Below are 21,691 nucleotides of genomic sequence, written 5' to 3'. Positions count from 1 at the left end.
GAAAAATAAGTGGAGCGGTACCAATCTCATTTGGCCTGGAAAGAGGGACCAGACAGGGCTGTCCACCAAGTCCTTAACTGTTTGCAATTTTTATAGAAGCATTAAGTCAGGGGATTACTCAAGATGATATTACAGGCATTACAATGCTAGGCCAAGAACACAAAATTTCCTTATTTGCGGACAACGTTTTAGTCTACGGTTCCACCCAGAGTGTTTGATCTTGAAATTGGTGTCATTTTTAGATGCCTTTAGCTCTGTATCAGGATACAAACTGAATATTTCAAAGTCCCAAATATTAAGTTTCAACTATATACCTAGCTCGATCATCAGCTCCAAGATCAAATTGGGATATGATCATTAAATATCTAGGTATAAACATCGCTAAAGAGCTAAAACAGATTCAGGCCTTAAAGCAATTTCAAGACTATACAGGGCTCTTCAAGAGATTAAGTTAACAAGCTCCACCATATAAAACAAAAATGGGAGAGGGAAACTAACAGTTGTATCTCAGAGAAGTTTGGAAGGAATATTGTGAATTTCAGTGGAGGATATCGAGCTCAGTTGCATGGAGGGTGTTCGGCTGGAAGAGTGTTTGTAGATTTTTTTATTACACCAGCCTAGAAATCATCACTCAGGCAACTCGAGCTGCTGGAGGAAATGTGGCTCCCAGGAAGCCGACCACTATCACTTGTTTTGGGCCTGTCCAAAAGTAACACTTATTTGGTATCTTCAGTATTACTGCTAGAAAAGCAATTACAAAGAAATGGCTCCAGCAAAATGCTCCATCTATAGAGATTTAGTACAATATTATCTATGAAATCTTTGTAATTGAAAGAATTACCTTTTCAATGAGGCTCCAGGAACATAAATTTGAGGAAATTTGGAAAAAGTACTGTTACAACCAGGTATCCTAACTGCAACACAACAATGACCAAAGTCAAAAGGAGCACATGTCTAGGGGTATTTATTTACAAAATGATATTAAACAGAGAATTTAAAAGGAAATCAAGGATGTGAAAACATAACAAAAGCAGGAAAATGTCAGGCGCAACAGTTGGCATGGAGGCACCCCTGGGATGAGAGAGAGCCCGAACACTGCAGGAAGACCTGCTCTTATAGGTAGAGGCTCCACCCCATGATTAGGATTCACACCTGAAACACATTAGGGAGAGGCAGAGAACTAGAGCAGCCAAAAGAAAATACAAGCAAGGAGAACTACACCACCCAGAGTTGGAAGAGGACGTAACAAGTACATTTCTCCGAAACGCCCTCTTGTTTTAAAGTCACTATGTAAGGTCATACCTAAAGAAGAATTTTGAATGGTTGTGAAACCAAATAAAGGAGAAAATGTCAAAGAAAAACAGCTGGGGCATTAGATACTTGAAATGTCCAAGAAGGGTGGGGTCGTGATTTATCAGAGGCATAACTGGAAGGTTGTAAATTAAATACGTGCGAACACTAACAAAAAACTGCCACAAGAGCCTGCGTCACCGAATATTGTCCTGGGGTGGAACAAAAGGCTCCCTGGCAGGGGGGGGAATGAGGTTGGGCAGAGCTCATAGGTGGGTTACTCACAGTGGAGGGTGCAGGTGGCTGGGAGGCAAGCAGGTTGATCTGATGGCTGAGCTGGGAGATGTTGGAACCACTGGCAGGTGTCGACCGGGCCGCCGACGTGGAACCGCTGGCAGGTGTCGACCGGGCCGCCGACATTGAAAAACTGGCAGGTCCTGGAGCTGACAGGAGGTTAGCTGGCTGACGGCTAGCTAGCACTGGAGCTGACGAGAGGTTAACAGGTGGGTGGCTAGCAGCTAAATGGGAAGCACTGCCTTGCAACTCATCAATAAGCCCCTTCAGTCTCTTTGCCCCCTGATACAATTGCCACAGTACCCTGAACCTCCCTCAATGAAGCCCTATCAAACAGTTCCTTCTGAAAATCTAAGAAGGCCTGAAGCACATCCACCAGTTTTATCCTGCCTCCCAGAGAAGCAAACCATGTGTCTTGAATGCGCACAAGTGTGCAAATGTCTGTTGGATCCATAATTATGGTCAGTGCGTTCTGATACACTCTGTGAAACAAGCTGAGGACTCAAATGCAGACAACACACAGAAGGCAGGAAATGGGGGAACCAAAAGCAAGCTTTAATAAAATAAAGCTGAAAATACAAAAACCAAGAAATCCAGAATAAACCAAGAACGAGTCACAATAGACAAAAAACAAAGTTGCAACAAAAGCTCAAACAAAGTTCAACCAAAAGCAAAGTACTAATCAAATGAAAAATCAAGGAGTGAAAATCCAAACATACCAATGGGGAGACACAGGAGGAGACACTGGAGAAGAATGCTGGGAGGCAACACGGGGGAAGACGGACCAAGACGGAGTAGCATGGACAACACAGAGGATGCAAACCAAGACAGTAACATCAAACAACATGGATGAGGAACGAAACATCACAGAACAAACTGACAAACGCATGAGGGAGAACAAAGACTATATACACAGACACACTAACGAGGGGATCAGGAACAGGTGGAGTGAGGAGAGAAGAGGAACAGGTGAGGGAACGAACGGAAAAACACTGGGAGGGAAAAACACACAGGAGGAACTGAAAAGCAAGAAGTGACACATGAGGGCATAATGTCAAAATAAAACAGGAAACACAAGAACAAGACACTGACTCATGACTGCAATAGTGGAACCGTGACACAATATTTTCGATATCTGACTTTGCCAAACTTTTAGGACTTATGTTCTTTTTGTTTTTTTTGTGGGACACAACAATCATACAAATACAGATAGTATTTATCACTTGACTTGACAAACACCTTGGGCCTTGTTATGCATCTATCTATCAATGTTTATTATATCATTTACAATTCTTATTATGTTTACAATGATGTATTCAGGAGGACATCTCATGATTCCCCAGAAAGGGTGGACCGAACTACCCTACCCCCCCTAATATCCACTGATGGTAGTTGTAGTAGTAATAGTTCAATCAGAAGAGACAAGTGGATGAAGTAAAGAAAATGTTTATTACAGCAGATAATATGTAATGTATTACATGATGTTGTATGCTCCCCCTAAAATAATCGACAGAAGCCCCCCAAATGTTTCCCCCAAAAGAATGCTTACTCATCAGGCAGGAGCCACAATCAGAAGATGGCATAATCAAAGATGGCATAATCTGCTCAGAAATAAAACAAAGCATAACATGAAAATGTGAGTTTCAGAGATTAATATAACAGTGAAGGATGCATGAAAAGCACTGACTGGATAGCAATTTCTTTTTTTCTTACCCATTAGCCAACAATGCAAATGCATATAGTTGGCAAAGTTCTGAACAGCTTAGCCAGCGATTGTTAGAGGAAGCAATGCCCTGCTTTTGATGTACAGGCTTTAGCCGACAACGCTGGATAGAATTTGAGATGGACAAACAAATTGAACATACCATGAGTGATGCATGAGGTTGTGTTGATGATGGGTACCAGAATTTACAACATTATAAAAAGGTCAGCCAGGAACAAACTGAAATAAAAGATCACAAGACCAAACAAAACTTAAGGTCAGCCATGACAAAAAAAACATGAAGGTCCAGTAACAGAACTGAACATACCATGAATGCTGCATGAGGTTTGTGTAGACCATGGGTATCAGCGTGTACAACGTGTTCAAGCTTAGCACCTTAAGAAAAAGTAACATAGAAATGATTCAACTTAGGCAATAAAGCCTCCATTACTCCCCACTTTAACATGTCATTCTTTCATTTTTGAGGACATAGACCTGAATTTCTGACCTGAATTATTTTGGCCAAATGGTCAGTGGTGCCCTGAAAAGCACAGCCAGCAATGACTAGGAGACAGGAATTACATACATCGGAAAGATTAAGCTTTGCCAAGAAGGTCAGGTGAATGGTTTGGCCACAAGAGGTCAACAGTGACCTGAGAGTTAGTAATTAGGGAGAGTAGCTAAATAATAGGTGAAGCAAAACATACACCACCAACCACCAGTTATATGCAAATGCTTTATGTAAGCTGTGAAGGCCTTAGGGACCTGGAGCTTCACTGACTGCAGTGGAAATGTGATGCATTTAGGATACATAAGCTGTGGTGGGGGGCCCTGTTGACCTTGAGCATTGACTGGGTGTCATGACTGCACTTGCGAAAACATTGAACATGAAGCAAATGAATTATAGTACTAACCAGAAACAAAGCATGCCATTGTCATCAATGACATAATGCTTAATTAGAGAACCTAGATAGCCTGCAAATGACAGAAGTGTGTAAATTAACAACATGAGAAAGTAATAAAGATGTAGCTGTTAGCAGATGCGACGATGATGTTAGCGAGTGATAGAAGTGATGGCGATGTAGCATTAGCATAAGCAAAGACAACGCAATGACTTTGGGAGATCCGCTGCACAAATGATTAAGGCGTACAACATTTTTATTAATTTTTTTTATTAAATTCTTTTTATCTTTTATTCTTTTTAAATCTGAAATGTTTGAAAACTAACATGGTTTGCAGGGGAAAAAATGACTGCAATATAATCCTCAGAAAAACCCTGCAGTTCTTCATTAACTTCCACAGTATGAGTAACTGAAACAGACGCTCAGCGGGAGCTGGTGCGTCAAAAAATGACACCAAAGGATCCTGACCAAGCGTCGCTTTGTGACGACCTGGGAGTGCAACTGTGCTGCCTGTTCACCTTTTAAGACTCACTGGAGAAACAGGATGAGATCAATATTTTAGATGTGCGGAACAATTGTTTCAAAGCTACAGGTGATATCAGTGATGATAATGATGTCACGCGTCACACAGTCAATACACATCCAATAATACAAGCAAATTCTCCTCTGCCGCTTTAACATGTCAGTGCACATATGAAGTTTGCACTACCTTTATCCACACTGTTGAAATGTTTCCTCTGAGGCCAGCAGATGGCGCTACATGTTCATGTTTTCTACATTAGGTCAGCATGTTGACATTTTGAGGGGAAATCTGAGGTAGATTCAATCATAGTTTGGATCCAGTTCAGTCTTAATCATCTGTCAGATCAGGTTACAGGTGGGTTTGTCTCAGTTAACACAGACTTAACACAAGCATTACAGTGTCTGCCTGTAATCATGTGTACCCAGATCAGCTGTTAAATCATTATTGATTGAAACGGTTTCTTCACTAATCTGCTGCTTTCACTTGTAACCCAAATTAAGCTTAGAACTCAAATCTGATTCCATCTTTTCTTTCCACTCACTAAAGCTTTCCTCCAGTTAGCACAAGTGCCTAAAGAGAACACAAATTAATGGGCGATTCAGTTTTTCTTTTCAAGCAAGAAGTATAAGATCAATAGAAATATTGTTTTTCTGTGATTTTCACTTCACACACGTGTTGTGTTTGCTTCAGATTTGTTTCTTCTACAATCCTGATTTTGTGATAATTGAACGTATTAAAATCATTTTTATTTGTGTGTTTTCTTTGAAAATGTTCCAAACATACTCACCAAACTTAAAGGAACAGTTCATCCAAACCAGTAAGAATGCAGCATCATCTCCTCCCTCCATGCTGATGGAAAGTCAGGCGAAGTCTCGTAGTCCACAAGACATTTCTGGAGCTTCACAGTAAAACAGAGTTGCAGCATTCTGCTAAACAACTGAAGTAGCTGGAGACTTGATTTAAAACAGAAAAACAACCAAAGAAACATCAAATGTCTCCATACAGCTTGTCTGCTGTAATCACAGTCTGCAGAAGAGAAGAGATCACAAACTGAACTGAAAAAACATAATTTACACCCTCGACTTGCAGTTGAGCTTGTTTTCTCTTGTTTTAGTCCCCCACTACTTCACTTGTTTAGTTTCTTTGACTATATTATGACTCTGGACATGACATTATTGTTTGCCCAGCTTTGCTTTCTTACAGTAAATATGTCTGAGGTGGAAGAGAGAGTTCAGGTCTGGTTTATCGTCTAAAATGCTTGTGAGCTGGCTGGCAGTGACTGGTCTGAACAAAAGGCTGTTAGTCCATTTAAAGTAGAAGCAGCCAAGAAGCCCTGAGCTGGCTAATGACTGATAGCAGAGTAGGGCAGTGAGATAAGACTGTGTCTGTGTGTTGGACTCATGATGTTGTGTGAGGAACAGATGTGACTGTGTTGGGACCACATACAGTACATGCGGAGGTGACACACTTTGGCTTGACTCCGCCCTGGCACACACACATTTTAAAAATAGGATACTCACATGTATCACAGCAGATGACCCATGAAGCTGTGACCTTTAACCCCAAGGTTACAGACCCAAACTTCTCACCTCCTCTGACTGAGTGCTGAACTTTGGCCTGCTTACTGGGGCTGTGTAAATATACAGCATGGGCCAGCAGGCATGTGTCAGCCTTGTTATGAGGGCAGTCTGCACAGAGAAGGAAAATTGTTGAAACCTGTTAAAAAGTTGAGGTAAAATTCTACTTTAAATGCCAGAAAATAGTTCACTAGGACACTTTATCAGTGTCACTAGGTCACTTGTACAGTACATGCTTATATGATAACAAAAACAAAATCTGTAATGTTGTTGTGGCTCCTGGTACCTGCTGTAAAGTCCTTCACCCCTCCATTTTGTCCTCCATCACATGGGTGTAATTTCTTAGCATTTATTCCTATAATACATCCTATTGTTTCCCATTATCACAATGTTGTCTTCAACTGTCCATGCATATTATTTTTATAATATGCATGGACATATTTCCCACCAGTTACATCACTTTGGTTAGTGTCATCAGGAGTTACAAAATGTCAAGATTAAAGGGTTAAAGGTTTGCAGCTTTTACAGGAACCTACTGCACCTGTTTAACCAAGATGTTTCTGTGTCTTTTATTGAAGAGGATCAAAGTTTTGGTCAATGTGCATCAGGCAAGGTAAGGCAGGTCCATTTGCATCCCATTCCCTGCAGAGCTCTACAGCAGGTGATTCAAACCACCAGAACATCACTGGTACCATCTACAGAGCATCGGTGACATCAGTATAGTGAGATGTCTGCACAGAGCCCAAAGATACTAAAAGACAAAACCCACCCAGCTGCCATCTGACAACAGATACAGAAGTATCTGCTGCCACACCACCAGGCAGAGGAGCAGCTTCATTCCTCAGACTGTGAGACTGCTCAATTCATCCTCAACACTCCATCCAAAAATATTTTTTCTTGTGTAGCATAAAGAGGCCACAACTTACATATTGTTTTACAACCCTGTGCTGTAGAATGACAATTAAATTAACCTTGTTTTAAGAGGAAGAAAACGTGATTTTTGGACCACATGGAAAACACGAACAACAATGTTGCTCATTTATGGGTAAGTTCCTCATTTGCTTCAACAAAACAGAGGCTATCCTGTCTAGGATCATCGTACAATAACCGATAACCAAAGTGTCAAAGTGACAATTAGCTGTTTTACAGGAGGTTATGTGACAGGCTGCTTCATGAGCGGAGTGACCAGTAAAGACTTTAGGAATACAGCTTGACCCATCCCATCTCAAAAAAAGAGCTTTCATTACATTCCATATCAAGCAACATATACGTTGATACTGATTTATCTGTGAGATATGCAACATATATAGCTAATAAATTTGCATATCTGTGCCAATATCAGCTAACTGAATTTTCGGTCATGCTCTAATTAGGAATTTCCAGTTGTTTCAACTCATTATGCTAGGCTAAGTTAACTGGCTGCTGGCACCTGCCAAATACATATTTACCATGCCAACATGCACCGGTGTAGATTTCAGGGAGAGTAGAGGGGACAGATCCCCCAAGAAAGTAGAGGAGATTTTCACTTGGGGCATGAAAATATTTCCACTTTTAATCAATAGAGAAAAGGTACAAATACATGCAGAAAAATAACCCCCAGAATGACGGATATAAAGTGTTTGATGCTCAAAATTTCCTGGGGGAGGACCCCTGCTTATATGTGATGAGTATAATGCAAGTGTAATACACATGTTCAGTGTATTTTCCAAAAATGTGGCCTAGTAGCTACAATTCAGAAGGAGGGCACACAGTCAAAGGCAGTATTGATCATAACATTATTTGTAACCAGGACAGAGAGAGGCCAACAGGGTTCAAATAGTTTAGTTCAGGTTATTTAAGTGTGGAAAGTGCAAATAAAAAAATCACATGGTGATACCATAAGGGGACAAAACGCCAGAATTAGCCAAAAGGTTATGATTCATCCGTATTCCCCTGCTGTTAGAAAGGTTTCCTACAATACAACAAGGCAAGGAGAGCAAAAATAACACAAGCAAAAGGAACTGCAAACATTGTAAACAAGCAGAACACATACAGTGTACATAGCAAGCAGGTTTAGTGCTGACATGTGAATTATGGACTAATGTTTAAATTGGTTAGTAATAGATCTACAAGTCAAAGCCAGATGTAGATAGTTAAACAATCCATCACATGAGAGGGCTCCGGTGTGTGACATGTAATAACGTCTGATACCTGCAGGCGACCATAAACCCCTGAGACAGACGCTGACAGACCCTGAGACAGACACTGAGAGACTGCTCTGAGTCCGTCCGTCCGTCCGTCTGTTTGTCTGTCTGTCTCCACCTGGGACCTCCCTGCTTCCCTCCACTCCTCCTCCAGCCCGTCACCTAACTTCCGGCCACTGTCTCTCTGCCTCACTTCTCAATCAGCCTCTCTCTCTCTCTCTCTCTCTCTCTCTCTCAATCTCGCCTTCATTCCCACACACACACACACACCGACCCGGTCCAGTGTCAGTGTGCGGACACGGATGTTAACTCCGTTTCTGTGGATTAGGACCCGCGGTGTTCATCGGTTTTGCTGTGCGGCTCCGCCCGGTGTGTGCGGCGGACTCCTCACATCTGAGAGTTTATTGGATTGACCGACAGCGGCGGGAGAGGACTGCTGTTCCCTCACAGGACAAAGAGAGCGACCGGCCGGGGAAATTAAGGGGAAACAGGAGAGACGAGTGAACATGGGGAAGTGTCTCCTCGCTGTCGTCTTTGGTCTTTTAATGCTCGGTAAGAAACGTTTCTTTGCTTCACTGTTGATAGCTAATTAACTCCGATGCATGTTGGCATTCTCCAGCAAGGAGAACCCAATGATAAACCCCGTTTAGAAATATGTCAATTAAATGTTTACCTGTTTGTCGGCAAACGTACTTGTCTTGCAAAAGATCAGTTAAAGCGTTTTCCGTATCTTTAACATCCACTACCTAGTCCGGCATACATCAAATCCATCTTCTAGCACGCAATTACAATTGATTCTAAACCTTTACAAAGGTTCATATTGCTAGCTGCTGCCAGTCGCTGTGTATTTTGAAGGAAGGGGTTCGGCTGTGCAACAAGCAAACAGATTAGAAAACTAAAAATGTAAGTGTGAAGGAAGCGTCGTTTGGTTAACTGGATCATGCCGAATTGAAGGATGGATCAGAGACATTAAAATAAATCATTATGCTATGTTCTTAAAGATTTCTGCATGTGACGATAAACAAAAATGCCTAAATGCCATGTTGTTAAACGGAGTCTGGCACCATAGTCTCTGGCTGTAAGGGGCGACTGAACCCTTCAGCTAGCTTCTGGATAGATTTCCCCCTTTCACTTTTCACAACTGCCTCACGGTGTGGAAACTGCTGTACAGTTGGGTTTAGCTAGTTTGATGAATTAATTTCGATGGATGAATAATTATTCACTGAAGACTATGACGGTAAAGAATTAATATTTAAAGACTGATAAAGATGACTTTTTATTCAATAAATGACTAATGAATAATACATGACCGAGTGAGGAGTGGGATAGACAATAGTCCAAAGTTTGATGTGTTTCCTCCCATCTGAGTCAGAAGACTGTACTTCAATTAGGGCCAGCATGAGGTGACCCCATTAGCCCATTTAGAAGTCAAACCAGACTGGCAGTCATGATTAGTCTCATTATTTTTGGCCTTGTATGTGTACCAGAGTCAAACCAGGCTGACTAATTATCAGACTGGTTTAAACCAGGGTCAGGCTGGTGCTTAGTCATTAGGCTGGTTTCACCACAGTGACAAACCAGGGCTTGTTCATTGGCCCACCTTGGGGCCAAACAAGCCTCAAACAGAGCTTACCGATCCTGAAGCAGCCATATGTTTGTGGGCATAACAGTGAATGTCACAGGGACTATCTCTTGTGTGTGTGGGAGAGAGAGACATGGCTTAAATTAGTGCAGTGTAAGATGATCAAATGTCGCCAGCTCTCCTGTGGTGTGTGTGTGTGTGTGTGTGTGTGTGTGTGTGTGTGTGTGTGTGTGTGTGTGTGTGTGTGTGTGTGTGTGTGTGTGTGTGTGTGTGTGGTGACGCTGCTAATGGAAAAGTGGCCACAACACACAAACTGCTTGAACTAACAGACAGGTACCAGGGTGAGGGTTACACTCCTGACAGTGTGCAGTAGCCAGTCATATCGTGGCCACACTGCCATGAAATCTGCTGCACATTCAGACTCCCAGGAGGGCAAAGTCTGCTTTAATGTCACCGCCACACTTTCTGCTTCCTTCTCTGTGACAGCCTGTAGAGCATTTGCATTTCAGTCTGAGTTACCTTGACACATGACGGCTGTCTGCCCTCATATCGTTCTTGTATTGTACCACAGACATGTCTGTTGGTAATGTGTTGTTGTTGTTGTCCATGTTGGTTACAAACAGCTGTTTCTGACTTGGCAATATGGCGCAAATTAATATACACCAATCAGCTACAACATTGAAACCACTGACAGGTGAATGAATAACATTGATTATCTTGTTACAGTGCAGTGTTCTGCTGGGAAAACCTCAGGTGCTGCCATTCATATTAGGGATCGACTGATAGGGTTTCTAACCCATATTTGGAAGCGATGTACACCGATCAGCCTCAGCATTAAAACCACCTGCATAATATTGTGCAGCTTTCCCTTGTGCAGCCAAAACAGCCATGCAATGAGGGGGTGTGCTTGGTCCACAACGGTGTTTGGATGGGTGGTGCATGTCAAAAGGCATCCACATAGATACCAGGGCTGCGTTCCAAAAACAGTTTGAGTCGCCCTCGCTCACTTGCCCTCAGCCCTCGCTATGACGTCACACGGAGGCCACTTGGAGGGCGGAGGGAAAGTGGGCGGAGGAGGAGTGAAAGAGGTAAATGGAACACACCTGCCCTCGTTCACTAACAGCCCAGACTGTCATGGATCAACCACACGTTGTTGGAGTAGCGCTATACTGCCTATTCCAAATTACACAAAATATGCGGAGACTCATTTCATTGAGACGAAGACGTATTCTGCGCTTTATGAGGAGCTCCGTCTCCTCATCAGACCCTGTAACAATATGGAAACAATCCCTTAATCACACAGAATGCACAGCAAACAATGTGACATCAGAAAGATAAAATGCTATTTAGATACAAGTATTTTGCTTTCTTTTTCTTTTGTTTGTGACAAACTCATAACTCTGCAACAGACAGTCTAATTGCACAATTAGTACCTGCCCGTGTTGGCTCCTTTAATTCATTTTCTTCTTCTTTGGTGGTAAATAGACAGCAGACAATGGTGTTTGAGGTTCATTATCGCCACCGCATGGACATATTTTTCGTGCACCACTGCAATGCATTGTGGGTGATATACAGCTCTGGAGTGACCATCGTTGTTGACTCGATCACTCAGCCCTCAAGGGTCAATCTCACCGGAGTTCACTTCAGCTGTTCAGAGAAATGGAACAGCCCTTATGATGGCGGCGGGGATTCCCCCGAGGGCAAGTGCTTAGGGCAAGTGAGCGAGGGCGACTCAACCTGTTTTTGGAACGCAGCCCAGGACTCAAGATTTCCTAGCAGAACATTGCATTGTAACGAGATGATCAATGTAACTCACATCACCTGTCAGTGGTTTGAATGTTGTGGCTGATCCGTGTATATTTGCAATAAGAATAAAAATCTTGGTGACAAAATTTAGAGTAAATAAGAGTAAATTTAGTGGAATCTAAGTACAGTTTTCTCAAGTACTGCACTTAAGTACAACTTTGACGTACTTTACTTGAGTATTTCGTTTTCTACTACTTTGTACTTCCACTACATTTATTTGATAACTTAAGTTACTTTGCAGATTGAGTATAAACATTATAACTTGTGACGTGTAACCAATCAGAGAGTGATGTTGGCAGTACATTAAGACATAAAGGATGCTGCATCAGAGCCAAAATATTTAATTTTTAAGTTGATTTATCAGCAAGAAAAAACAGATACTGGTTAGAACTGATAATCAGTTGTAATGTTGGAAGTGTCCTCAGTTGAACCCTTGGATTGATGTGTTTCAGTGTAGTAGACACAGAAGTGAATTAAAGCAACACTGTAAATGACTTTATAGATTTTCAGTGAGCAAATTAGAGTGCCTCTAAAGGCATAGACATGCTATATTTACTGTGTGTGCTCATTCTTATTTTGGTCATTCCTGGGACCCTCTTCCCACTGCCACCATTAAGACTAACAGGTTTTGTGCCATCCAACAGTAATGGAATGGTTAAATGTGGAGATTACTGAGCCTTTGCTGGGTCTGTTCTCTTGTTTTAGAACTAATATGAACTGACCACTGAGACTTTCAATCAGAGTGCACACATTAAAATGCCACTGTCGTCACCATTTATTATGTAGATATGCACATACTGTCGGCGGACAGCCAACATTAACCTGTACAGCTTTGACCTTGGAGCAGATGATGAGAAACTAAAAGCACACTTACCATTAAGCTTTCAATTTTTTGGCATTTATTAATACAGTCTGCTTCTATCATGCACAGGTCTTACATCCCAGATTTTTTCCATTTATGCTCAAGACATATTTCATGACCCTTGGGTCAGGCCAAGACAGCACAATGCTGTTCAAAGTGAACTTCCCTCAAAAACAAACTGGGTTCTGTCAGGGCTAAGCTACTGTCTGGGAGTTGAGGGAACAGTTGTTGTTTTAGTATTGACCATCTGAAATTTGAAGTAGAACCAGAAATGTATGTGGCAATCAAAGTACAGTCCATAATATGCATCATCTGCTCAACATCAGTGTCTCTCAATCCTGTTCCTGGGCCCCCTGTCCTGCATGTTGCTGGAGTTTCCCTGCTCTGACACACCTGATTCAGATGAAGGGGTCGTTATCAGGCTTCAGCAGAGCTTGATGACGAGCTGATGATCTGAATCAGGTGTGTTGGAGCAGGGAAACATCTACAACTTGCAGGACAGGGGCCCAGGAACAGGATTGAGAAATATGATACAAGGTTAATAATCCAGTGAGAGTTTGTCTTTAAATGACAGAAATGATCAAAGCTGATTGTATAAACAAGGGTCTTCACTTCTCATTTTTACACTTTACATTTTTTTTTACAGATTTAAACAAACAAGACACAACATGTTCATCAGCAGGGCTACACAATTAATGGAAATATTATTGAAATCACAATATGTACAAAACCCCAACAAATGTCACATCATCAGAATCTTAATAGTTGTTACAGTGAAAATGAAAATTGTGATGCAAAATGATCATTCCTACTAATCATGAATCATATCTCAATTGTGATTATCTGTCAAAATAATCATGATATGATTTTTGCTACTTGGCTGATTTTGTTATCTTTTCTGTTTCCAGTGTAAATGCTAAGCTAAGCTAACCATATCCTTGTTGTAGCTTCAAATGAAGGAAGGATGGAGGAATATCTCCTGAGGTGTTTCAGGGAGGCTCTGCAGCATGATGTATGGTACTAGTGCCATAATTTTTGTTGTTTAGTTTTTTGCACATGACTTTGTAAGAGGTACAGCGGGATAATATTTCATCTCTGTACCTTCTTGTACTAATTACATGCACTCTATGTCCTCCTGCCTCCTGACCCATGCTGGCAAACATCAAATGCCACAGCTGTGGTGAAAACAGAAGAGTTTTCTATCAAAAGATTGCTGGTATTTCCACTCTGGTGTACCAGAGCAGTTGAGGTGGTGGCTATGTGACTTTGTCTTCAGCCTTGCCACAAATTTTGTATATTGCCTTGTCCAAATTGGCCAGCTATACCTTTTCATTTGATTGAAAAAGTTCCTAAACTGGAAAAAAAAGTTACTTTTGGATTTGTGATGAGAGCAGCTGCCATTGTTCCAAACCCTCTGGATTAAATATTTAAAGAGAGATAGGCAGACTTGACTTGTGGTCAAATTTTAGTCCAAACTCAGTTAACCTTACTCAGGACTGGTGGAGTGGGGAAGAGCTGGCCAATCCTACTCCACATCCAGTCGACACTCAGGTCTCACCCACCCATGACACACAACATCAGTGTAGCAGGAATGTTGTCCGAATCTATTGGACCTTCACAGCAGGTGCACTCAATGGCATGGTACCTCGTCCTCTCTCTTCCACTCATCCCACATGTATATTAAGTCCTCTTTTTTTTTTTAATTTTTTTTTTTTTTATTTAACTCTCAAATCAATCAAATCATGTGGCTTTACAAACTGTACAGTTAACAACATCCTCTGTCCCGCGATTTGAGTGAGGAAAAATTTGCCACGTTGAAGATAAGAAAGAAGATGGAAGAAACCTCAGGAAGAGCCACAGAGGAGGGATCCCTCTCCCAGGATGGACAGACATGCAATAGATGTCACGTGTACAGAAAAGAACAGCAAATCACAGTTTACAAGTTGCATTGACAGAATATCTGATACAAATTATAATATATGTAAAGTATGTGGATCCTGGAGACGACTGAGCAGGACGAGGCATCGCCAAGTGGTGCACGAGCCACACAAACTCCTCTCCATCGTGGTGACCTGGAAGAGGGCAGGACACACAGGATAGTAATAATATGATCAAATTCTCTTGTACGTGTTAAGACTCTAGCTGCAGCATTCTGAAGAAACAAAGGCGTGAATCAGGATCTCTGCGTCAGCCGTAGACAAAAAGGACCTAATTTTAGCTATGTTGGTGGTAAAAAGCAATCGTGGTAATTTCTTTGATGTGCTGATTGAAAGAGAGGGTAGAATCAAAAGTAACACCTTGATTCTTGACTTGAGTTGAATGAGAAATAACACAGTTGTCAAGAGTTATGGTCACCTGATCAGAGTGGGGGCAGCGACCAGCATCTCAGTTTTATCTGAATTCAGGAGCAGGAAGTTTTCTGACATCCATTTCTTCACTGCATACAAGCATGTCTCTAATTTCGTGATTTGAGATTTATCATCAGCTTTTATGGGCACATGCAGCTTAGTGTCATCCGCATAGCAGTGGAAATGTATTCCATAACTCTGAATAATTTGGCCAAGAGGTGAAATATATAAAGAGAAGAGCAAAGGGCCCAGAACAGAGCCCCGGGAAGTCCATACTTCACATCAGTAAATATTGATGTTAGGGGTGTGAATCTTTGGGTGTCTCACGATTCGATTCGATTCCGATTCTTAGGGTCACGATTCAATTCAGAATTGATTCTCGATTCAAACGATTCTCGATTCAAAAATTGATACAGTGCATTGTGTGTTAAGGCAAATTATGGCATCAAAACAATACAGTTTGTATAAGATAATGTGATTTTTAAACAAACTGATTCCAATGATGTAATCACACAAAGGCAAACATTAAAAAAAGGCAACATTTATTCATGCTAAACAAATAAAAACGTACTTACTGTACAAGAAATAACTTGCATAAATAAAATTGCCTAAATAAAAGCTTAGGCCAGCTGCCTTTTTCTTCCAGAAGTTACTAAAATAAACTGTACACAAATAACACAAATTGGTGTTTTGTGTGATTTTTCAAAATAGGAAATAAATAAATAAATAAATTTTTTTGTTTGTTTTTTTTTTAAAATTGATTTTTGAAGTTTATGAATCAATTCAGAATCATGGATGATTAGAATCGCGATTCTTATGTGAATCGATTTTTTTTCCCCCACCCCTAATTGATGTAGTATTATTGTAAGAAACACATTGTGTTCTTTTGGACAAGTAAGACTTTAGCCAATCGAGAGTAAGGCCAGAGATGCCAAACTGACTTTCAAGTCGGTCTGACAATTTGCCATGATCTATGGTGCGGAGGGAAAGTGGACGTTTTGTGTGGCGCAAGTCAGATGATAATTGCATTAACCATGTATAATGAACAATGCACTAACAGGAATTGGAATTTTGAATATTGCAATATTTGAATATTGAATATTGCAGTAATGCACAAAAAAACACAGATGTATTTCAGTTGCTGATCCTCAGACAATATTCAGACAGGATTTTTTGAGTAAAATTAATCACTTTGTCATTATAGCTTGAAGTATGGCTGCAACAAGCTTTATACGTGTTTGTCATCTTATAGCACTCGCTACATGATTCATTTTTTTCACTGTTATAGTAACATTGTCTATATCACACTTCGGAGACAAAGTGAGGGATCCATCAGTCTGTGGTTTATATATGAAGAATGCCTCAGACCACTCCTGACAGAAATAGTAACCAGGAGCTGAAACATACAGCAGGTTTTATGTGGGACTTATTTCATTGTGTCTTGTTACTTACTGAAGCAGAAAAAGCTCACAGTCAGCAGGCTCTCACACACATAACACCCGGCCAACTGCCAAAAACTCAAGCATTGATGGACCATACAAGCACAGGACTTGTTTATGAGGCACTTTATTTAAACCAACGCTGATCCAAATTTCCTTCTGTTTTTGCAGACTTCTCAAATGTAGCAGATTTTAGTGACGTCTTAACTGTATAGTATGCAACATTTCAGCATTAATATGTCTAAAAACAACAAGACCTTTGTTAAATATTTTGATGAGTTGTGTACTTCCCAAATATTTACAAAAATGCATAACCCAGAGTGATCAGTAATCGGATTTAGAATAATTGCACAGTTTTATTTGGTTGCCTATCTATGACCCTCGGGGAAAGAGGGTAAACACCAGGGTCCTCAATTCTGAAAATCTTCTTAGATTTACACTTGAATTAAGTCTTAAGATCACGTCTAGCTGTGTGCAGAGCATGAAAAACCTAAGCAGGTTCTAAAAATCCCATCTGTAACTTACACACTGTGATCTATAAATCTCTAATCCCCTGACACTGACAGCACCTGTCTTATGATTTACCCTTATATAATGTAGCACAGATGAGGGTTTAGTCAGGAGTAGAGATGGACCAAAAGAGAAGATAAAACTTTTTGGAAGATGAGATCATGTTGATGGTAGAGGAGACTGAAGCCAGGTCAGAGTAAGGTTTTATGAATAACTACTTGGATGTAGTTTTCTACTGAAGTTAGGGCCAAAATTGATCACAAGTCTGTTTCATGAGTCCCGAGATTGTATGTCAGAGAGTGAGAAAGGAGGTGGGCGACCACTATATTGTTGTTGTATTGTTGATAGATTGTCATCGGCAGTTGTAGTTGTTTTACATTGACAACTCCCACGATGCCACGATACTTTGTGACGTCATCAAACTTTATCTCTTCATCTCAATGAAATACGGTTGAAAAAAATGACAGAATTGCTATGGAAGTCAGGTAATATTTGACCCAATAATAAGTTAATGAGACCATGAATCTGACCAAACATTTTACTTGTTGTTCTTTCAGAATTTGATTGTTTCTGATATGATTGGTATGGACACAGTCCACTTCTCCAAATATACCAAGGGTCAATACTCAGTCCAAAATGACCAAATGTGTCTATTTCTAAAGATGGATTCAGAGGATTGAAGCACTTTTCAAAATGATAAAATATTAAGTATGAAAAAATATTCAAAAAATTAATCTTTATGGCTGTTAACTTTAATATAAATATGATAGAATTTTTAATAAATAGTATCACAGTGAATGTAATCTGACAGTATAAATCATCTGCGTTACACATTGGATAATATGTTTAAAATATATAAGAAAATACTTAAGTACTGTGTGTTGAACTTTAAAAGGGAAAGTTCAGTTATCAGGCAAAGCTGAATTATGATTTGAGTTAGGGCTCATCTGACATTTTTGAAGACCTGTGCCATTACGAAACCAAAAGAATGCTTCCTACACAACCTACATTTCTGTTGTAAAAACATGTTTTTATTTTCCAATTAAAAGACAAGGTACACTTTATTACAACTTGGTTTTAATTTTGTAGCTCTGACCATTAACAATATTGATTATGTCTAGGTGCTGTATCGTAGGCAACTGGACTTGTTTCAGTTTCTTGAAGACGTACATTGTAAGTGGGTGATAAGTAATGTCTTACAATGCTGTACTGAATTCTCTCCCTAGACAGCTTAACAACCATTCACACCGGGGCTCACCTAGCCTTAGCAACCTACATGAAGGCTGGTTTGACCAACGACCCACAAGTGGCCCTTACGACTCTGAAACTCAGAGCTCACACTAGAGTTGGGCGGTATCCAAATTTTGATACCGTCAAACCTCCTCCCTATTTTACCAGGGTATATGGTATTACCGTGACTAATTAAAAATTATGACGTAAGGCTCAGACGCCTCACCAAACTGTTGGCTTGTGCCTACACCGTTCAGAAACTGAATACCAAACACTAATACTGAAACAATAACAACATAACATGCACAATATTAACAACTTTTACAAATAGCAGCTTATAAAAAAGTGCAAATACAACAGTCAAACAGAATTAAATTAACATAAACATCCAGAACAGTTTTCGCGCACACAAATCAATTAAATTAAATCACAGCCCGAACAACTTTTAATAACAACAAAGAGCAGCACCTTTTCCGGCTTTAACAGGGCGCGTTGTGGACTGACAACTTTACCTGCGGTGCTGAAAACCCGCTCTGATGGTGAGCTTGTGGCACAGACACACAGGTACTTTGGGCCACTCGCCTCTGATGCGCCTCCAGAGGTATCAGAGCGCAGTATTGGCGACCCGAACCAGTGTGAACAGATAAGCCGGCGGCGTGGAGAAACTAAACTAAACAGGTCCTTCACTCAACAAAATATAGAGAAATGTCCCACAAAGCAACGTTACAGGACCAAACAACAGTAACGTAGTAACTGATCGTGTCTTTGGTAACTTATAGGAAAAAAATGTGTCAGTCAGCCTGTAGGTACTACCGACTCTTCGTCACATTTCTGCCTGAAAAACAGCGTCTGTCCCCGGCAAAGAACTTTAACTCACCAACTGTTTGTCGCGGTGATTTTTCAGTTTCACTCTCTCCCCACGAGTGATAGAGTCAGACAGCGTCAAGTTTACTGATGGCGATTATGTAATTTAGAGAAAAACGTAACTTTGTCACTTTCCAGGATGTTTGGTAGGTCAGGATCTCAATCACAACACATTATAACAGCATCCATATGATTATTAACTGTCAGTGTGTAGGCTACATGTAAAGATTAACAGGTAAACACCGGGGAAGCACCTTGAAAAAAAACACACGTCACCATCAAGACGTGTACCGTCACGCCTATGTTGGAGCCGCGGCGCTGCCTTTCTGTGTGAATTATACTCTGGTTTGTCTTTTATGCCGGAGCTGCTCGGCTCTGTGTGAACAACCAAGGTGGAGAATTGGCGAACCGTGCTGCGGTGATAATGCGGCGACTCTGTGTGAAAAGGGCGTGCTGTGTTGTTGTTTCGGAGATCTCCTTATTGCACAATTTACAAATTGCCTTGTCAGTATTTACCGCCTCTCCCTTCTCGTTAGCAATTTTTTTAATGACGGTATTGAAACTGATACCGTTGCTATTTTTAAGACCCCGTGGTATAGGCCTACCTTACTACCGTATTACCGCCCAACCCTAGCTCACACTGAAACGTCTTCAAGAAACTGAAACATGTCCAGTTGCCTACGATACAGCACCTAGGTTTAACATGACCTGGATGACTGAGAACCTTCATCAACAATATTGATTATCATAAATTTGAACACACCAAAGTATTCCTCTCGCAGACTTGGACTTTGCGGGCTTGTTTTTTGGGAGTCTGAGAGTGCTGGGGGTAGTCCAAACCTATTCATTCAGTCCTCAAGCGAACTTTCAGTGAACACATGGAGAGGGCTCAGTCCACAAATCCATAGGATGAACATTTGGGTTCATCCTCAGTCACAGTTGAGCCAGGAAGTAAACTGTGATGGACGTTTACTATGGACATGTTGGTTCATAAATTTACACCTTTCATTTCTCTTCCAAACAAGTTAAGTTAAGTTTGAGGTTTGTTTCTAACCTGTCTAATTGTCTGACTGCTCCTGTTTCTCGACCTGTTGGACCTATTTCAAGTAATGTTGCTGTGTTCCCAGTGTGCTCACCAATTACTTTGGTGATTACAGTGTAGGGATGCACTGATCTGGTACACATAATTGGTATCAGTGCAGATCCTGACCTTTTCTGATCAGGTATGCTATGGCATGACCAGTCCAGTTTCTTGGTTAACACCTTTACAAGATTCAGTGCTTCCTCCTATCAGTTACATTCATTCAATCAATCAATCACTATGGGCTGTTGACACAGTTTTTTTGTGCCAAAGCAATCCATGACCTCATTTTACCCTCCAAAAAAATAATCCCAATTAGAGTGATGATTTTAAATTTACATTGAAATAAAAGACGGCACCAATATCAATATGGTACTCATTATAGGCAGATACCCTGTTGAGCTGAAGTATGAGAATCGATTTGAGGACAGAAGAAGTTTGATCAGTGCATCTGTAGGAGCCGGGGCGGGGCAATATAATGCTATTATGTGTATATCTACTTGTTTTGATACATTATTTGTCACCATATCGATATTAAGGTATTTGGTCCACAATGTTGCAGTATTTGATTTTTATGCCCAGTCCTAACATTAATCAAGTGTTTTTGAAGAGATTTCAAAATATCAAGATACATATGTTTTGCAATATTGTTGTAATGCTATATTGCCCAGCGAGAGAACCGATGGCGAGAGCTACAAAAATAAAACACAAGAAGGAATAGACTTTAACCAAAGAAGACACATGTCTCCATAAAAGCACCTGTTTATACGAAAATTGTCTTAATCAAGTCATCTATAGCTGGCAAAATAAAAAGATAAAGAACAGGTTACCTGCCAAGAAACAGATAAAGTTCAACTGTCGTTCCTTAGCACTATTGGTACATACAAAGCGAGAGAGCTGAGCAAGGTCGGAGTTGGAATGTGGAGGTCTGGAGCCAGATTTCATCAACCAGGAAGAAATGGACTCTACTGAGCTCAGTCACACTCTGCCGTGTTGCTACATGCTTCAGTCAGCTGAAATGTCAGCAGAGTTTTACACTCACACATTTAGTTTGACTGAGGAGGAATGTAAACCAGATGGCTTGATCTGATACAACCAACCTTCAAATGTAACCTAACTGCATTAATGATATGATAAACAATGGTGACTAAAGTAGAGAGGCACTTTTATGCATAAATCTCACTCTTGGTTTCTGACTCTGGGGAATCTTTGAAATCTTCTAGAGTGCTGATATATAACCAGTGGTTAATGTTCTTGCCAAATAAGATTATGTGGGCATGAGATGTACGTGTGATCATGCACATGGAGTGGATATTCAGGTGTGTGTGTGTGTGTGTGTGTGTGTGTGTGTGTGTGTGTGTGTGTGTGTGTGTGTGTGTGTGTGTGTGTGTGTGTGTGTGTGTGTGTGTGTGTGTGTGTGTGTGTGTGGCGGTAGAATCGTGTCATAATGCGTGCGCACCTATCAACTGAACGTGTCACACGCGCGTGCTTTGACGCC

At 40.8% G+C, this 21,691-nt stretch overlaps 1 protein-coding gene across 1 annotated transcript in view; it reads left to right on the top strand.

Moving 5' to 3' along the window:
- Positions 1 to 8,663: 8,663 nt before the first annotated feature.
- Positions 8,664 to 21,691, top strand: part of ptgfrnb (prostaglandin F2 receptor inhibitor b) — a 115,161-nt gene continuing 102,133 nt past the window's right edge. The window contains exon 1 of the mRNA XM_084346674.1: positions 8,664 to 9,023. Within this exon, the coding sequence (XP_084202800.1) occupies positions 8,978 to 9,023 (46 nt within the window). The 5' untranslated portion in view covers positions 8,664 to 8,977. The remainder of the gene's footprint in view (positions 9,024 to 21,691) is intronic.

The sequence above is a fragment of the Pagrus pagrus genome, assembly GCF_965226575.1.
Source record: "Pagrus pagrus genome assembly, chromosome: 24".
In the NCBI taxonomy this organism is placed as follows: Eukaryota; Metazoa; Chordata; class Actinopteri; order Spariformes; family Sparidae; genus Pagrus; species Pagrus pagrus.
The sequence above is the reverse complement of the archived record's forward strand: the minus strand, read 5'-3'. Positions and strand labels throughout refer to the sequence as shown.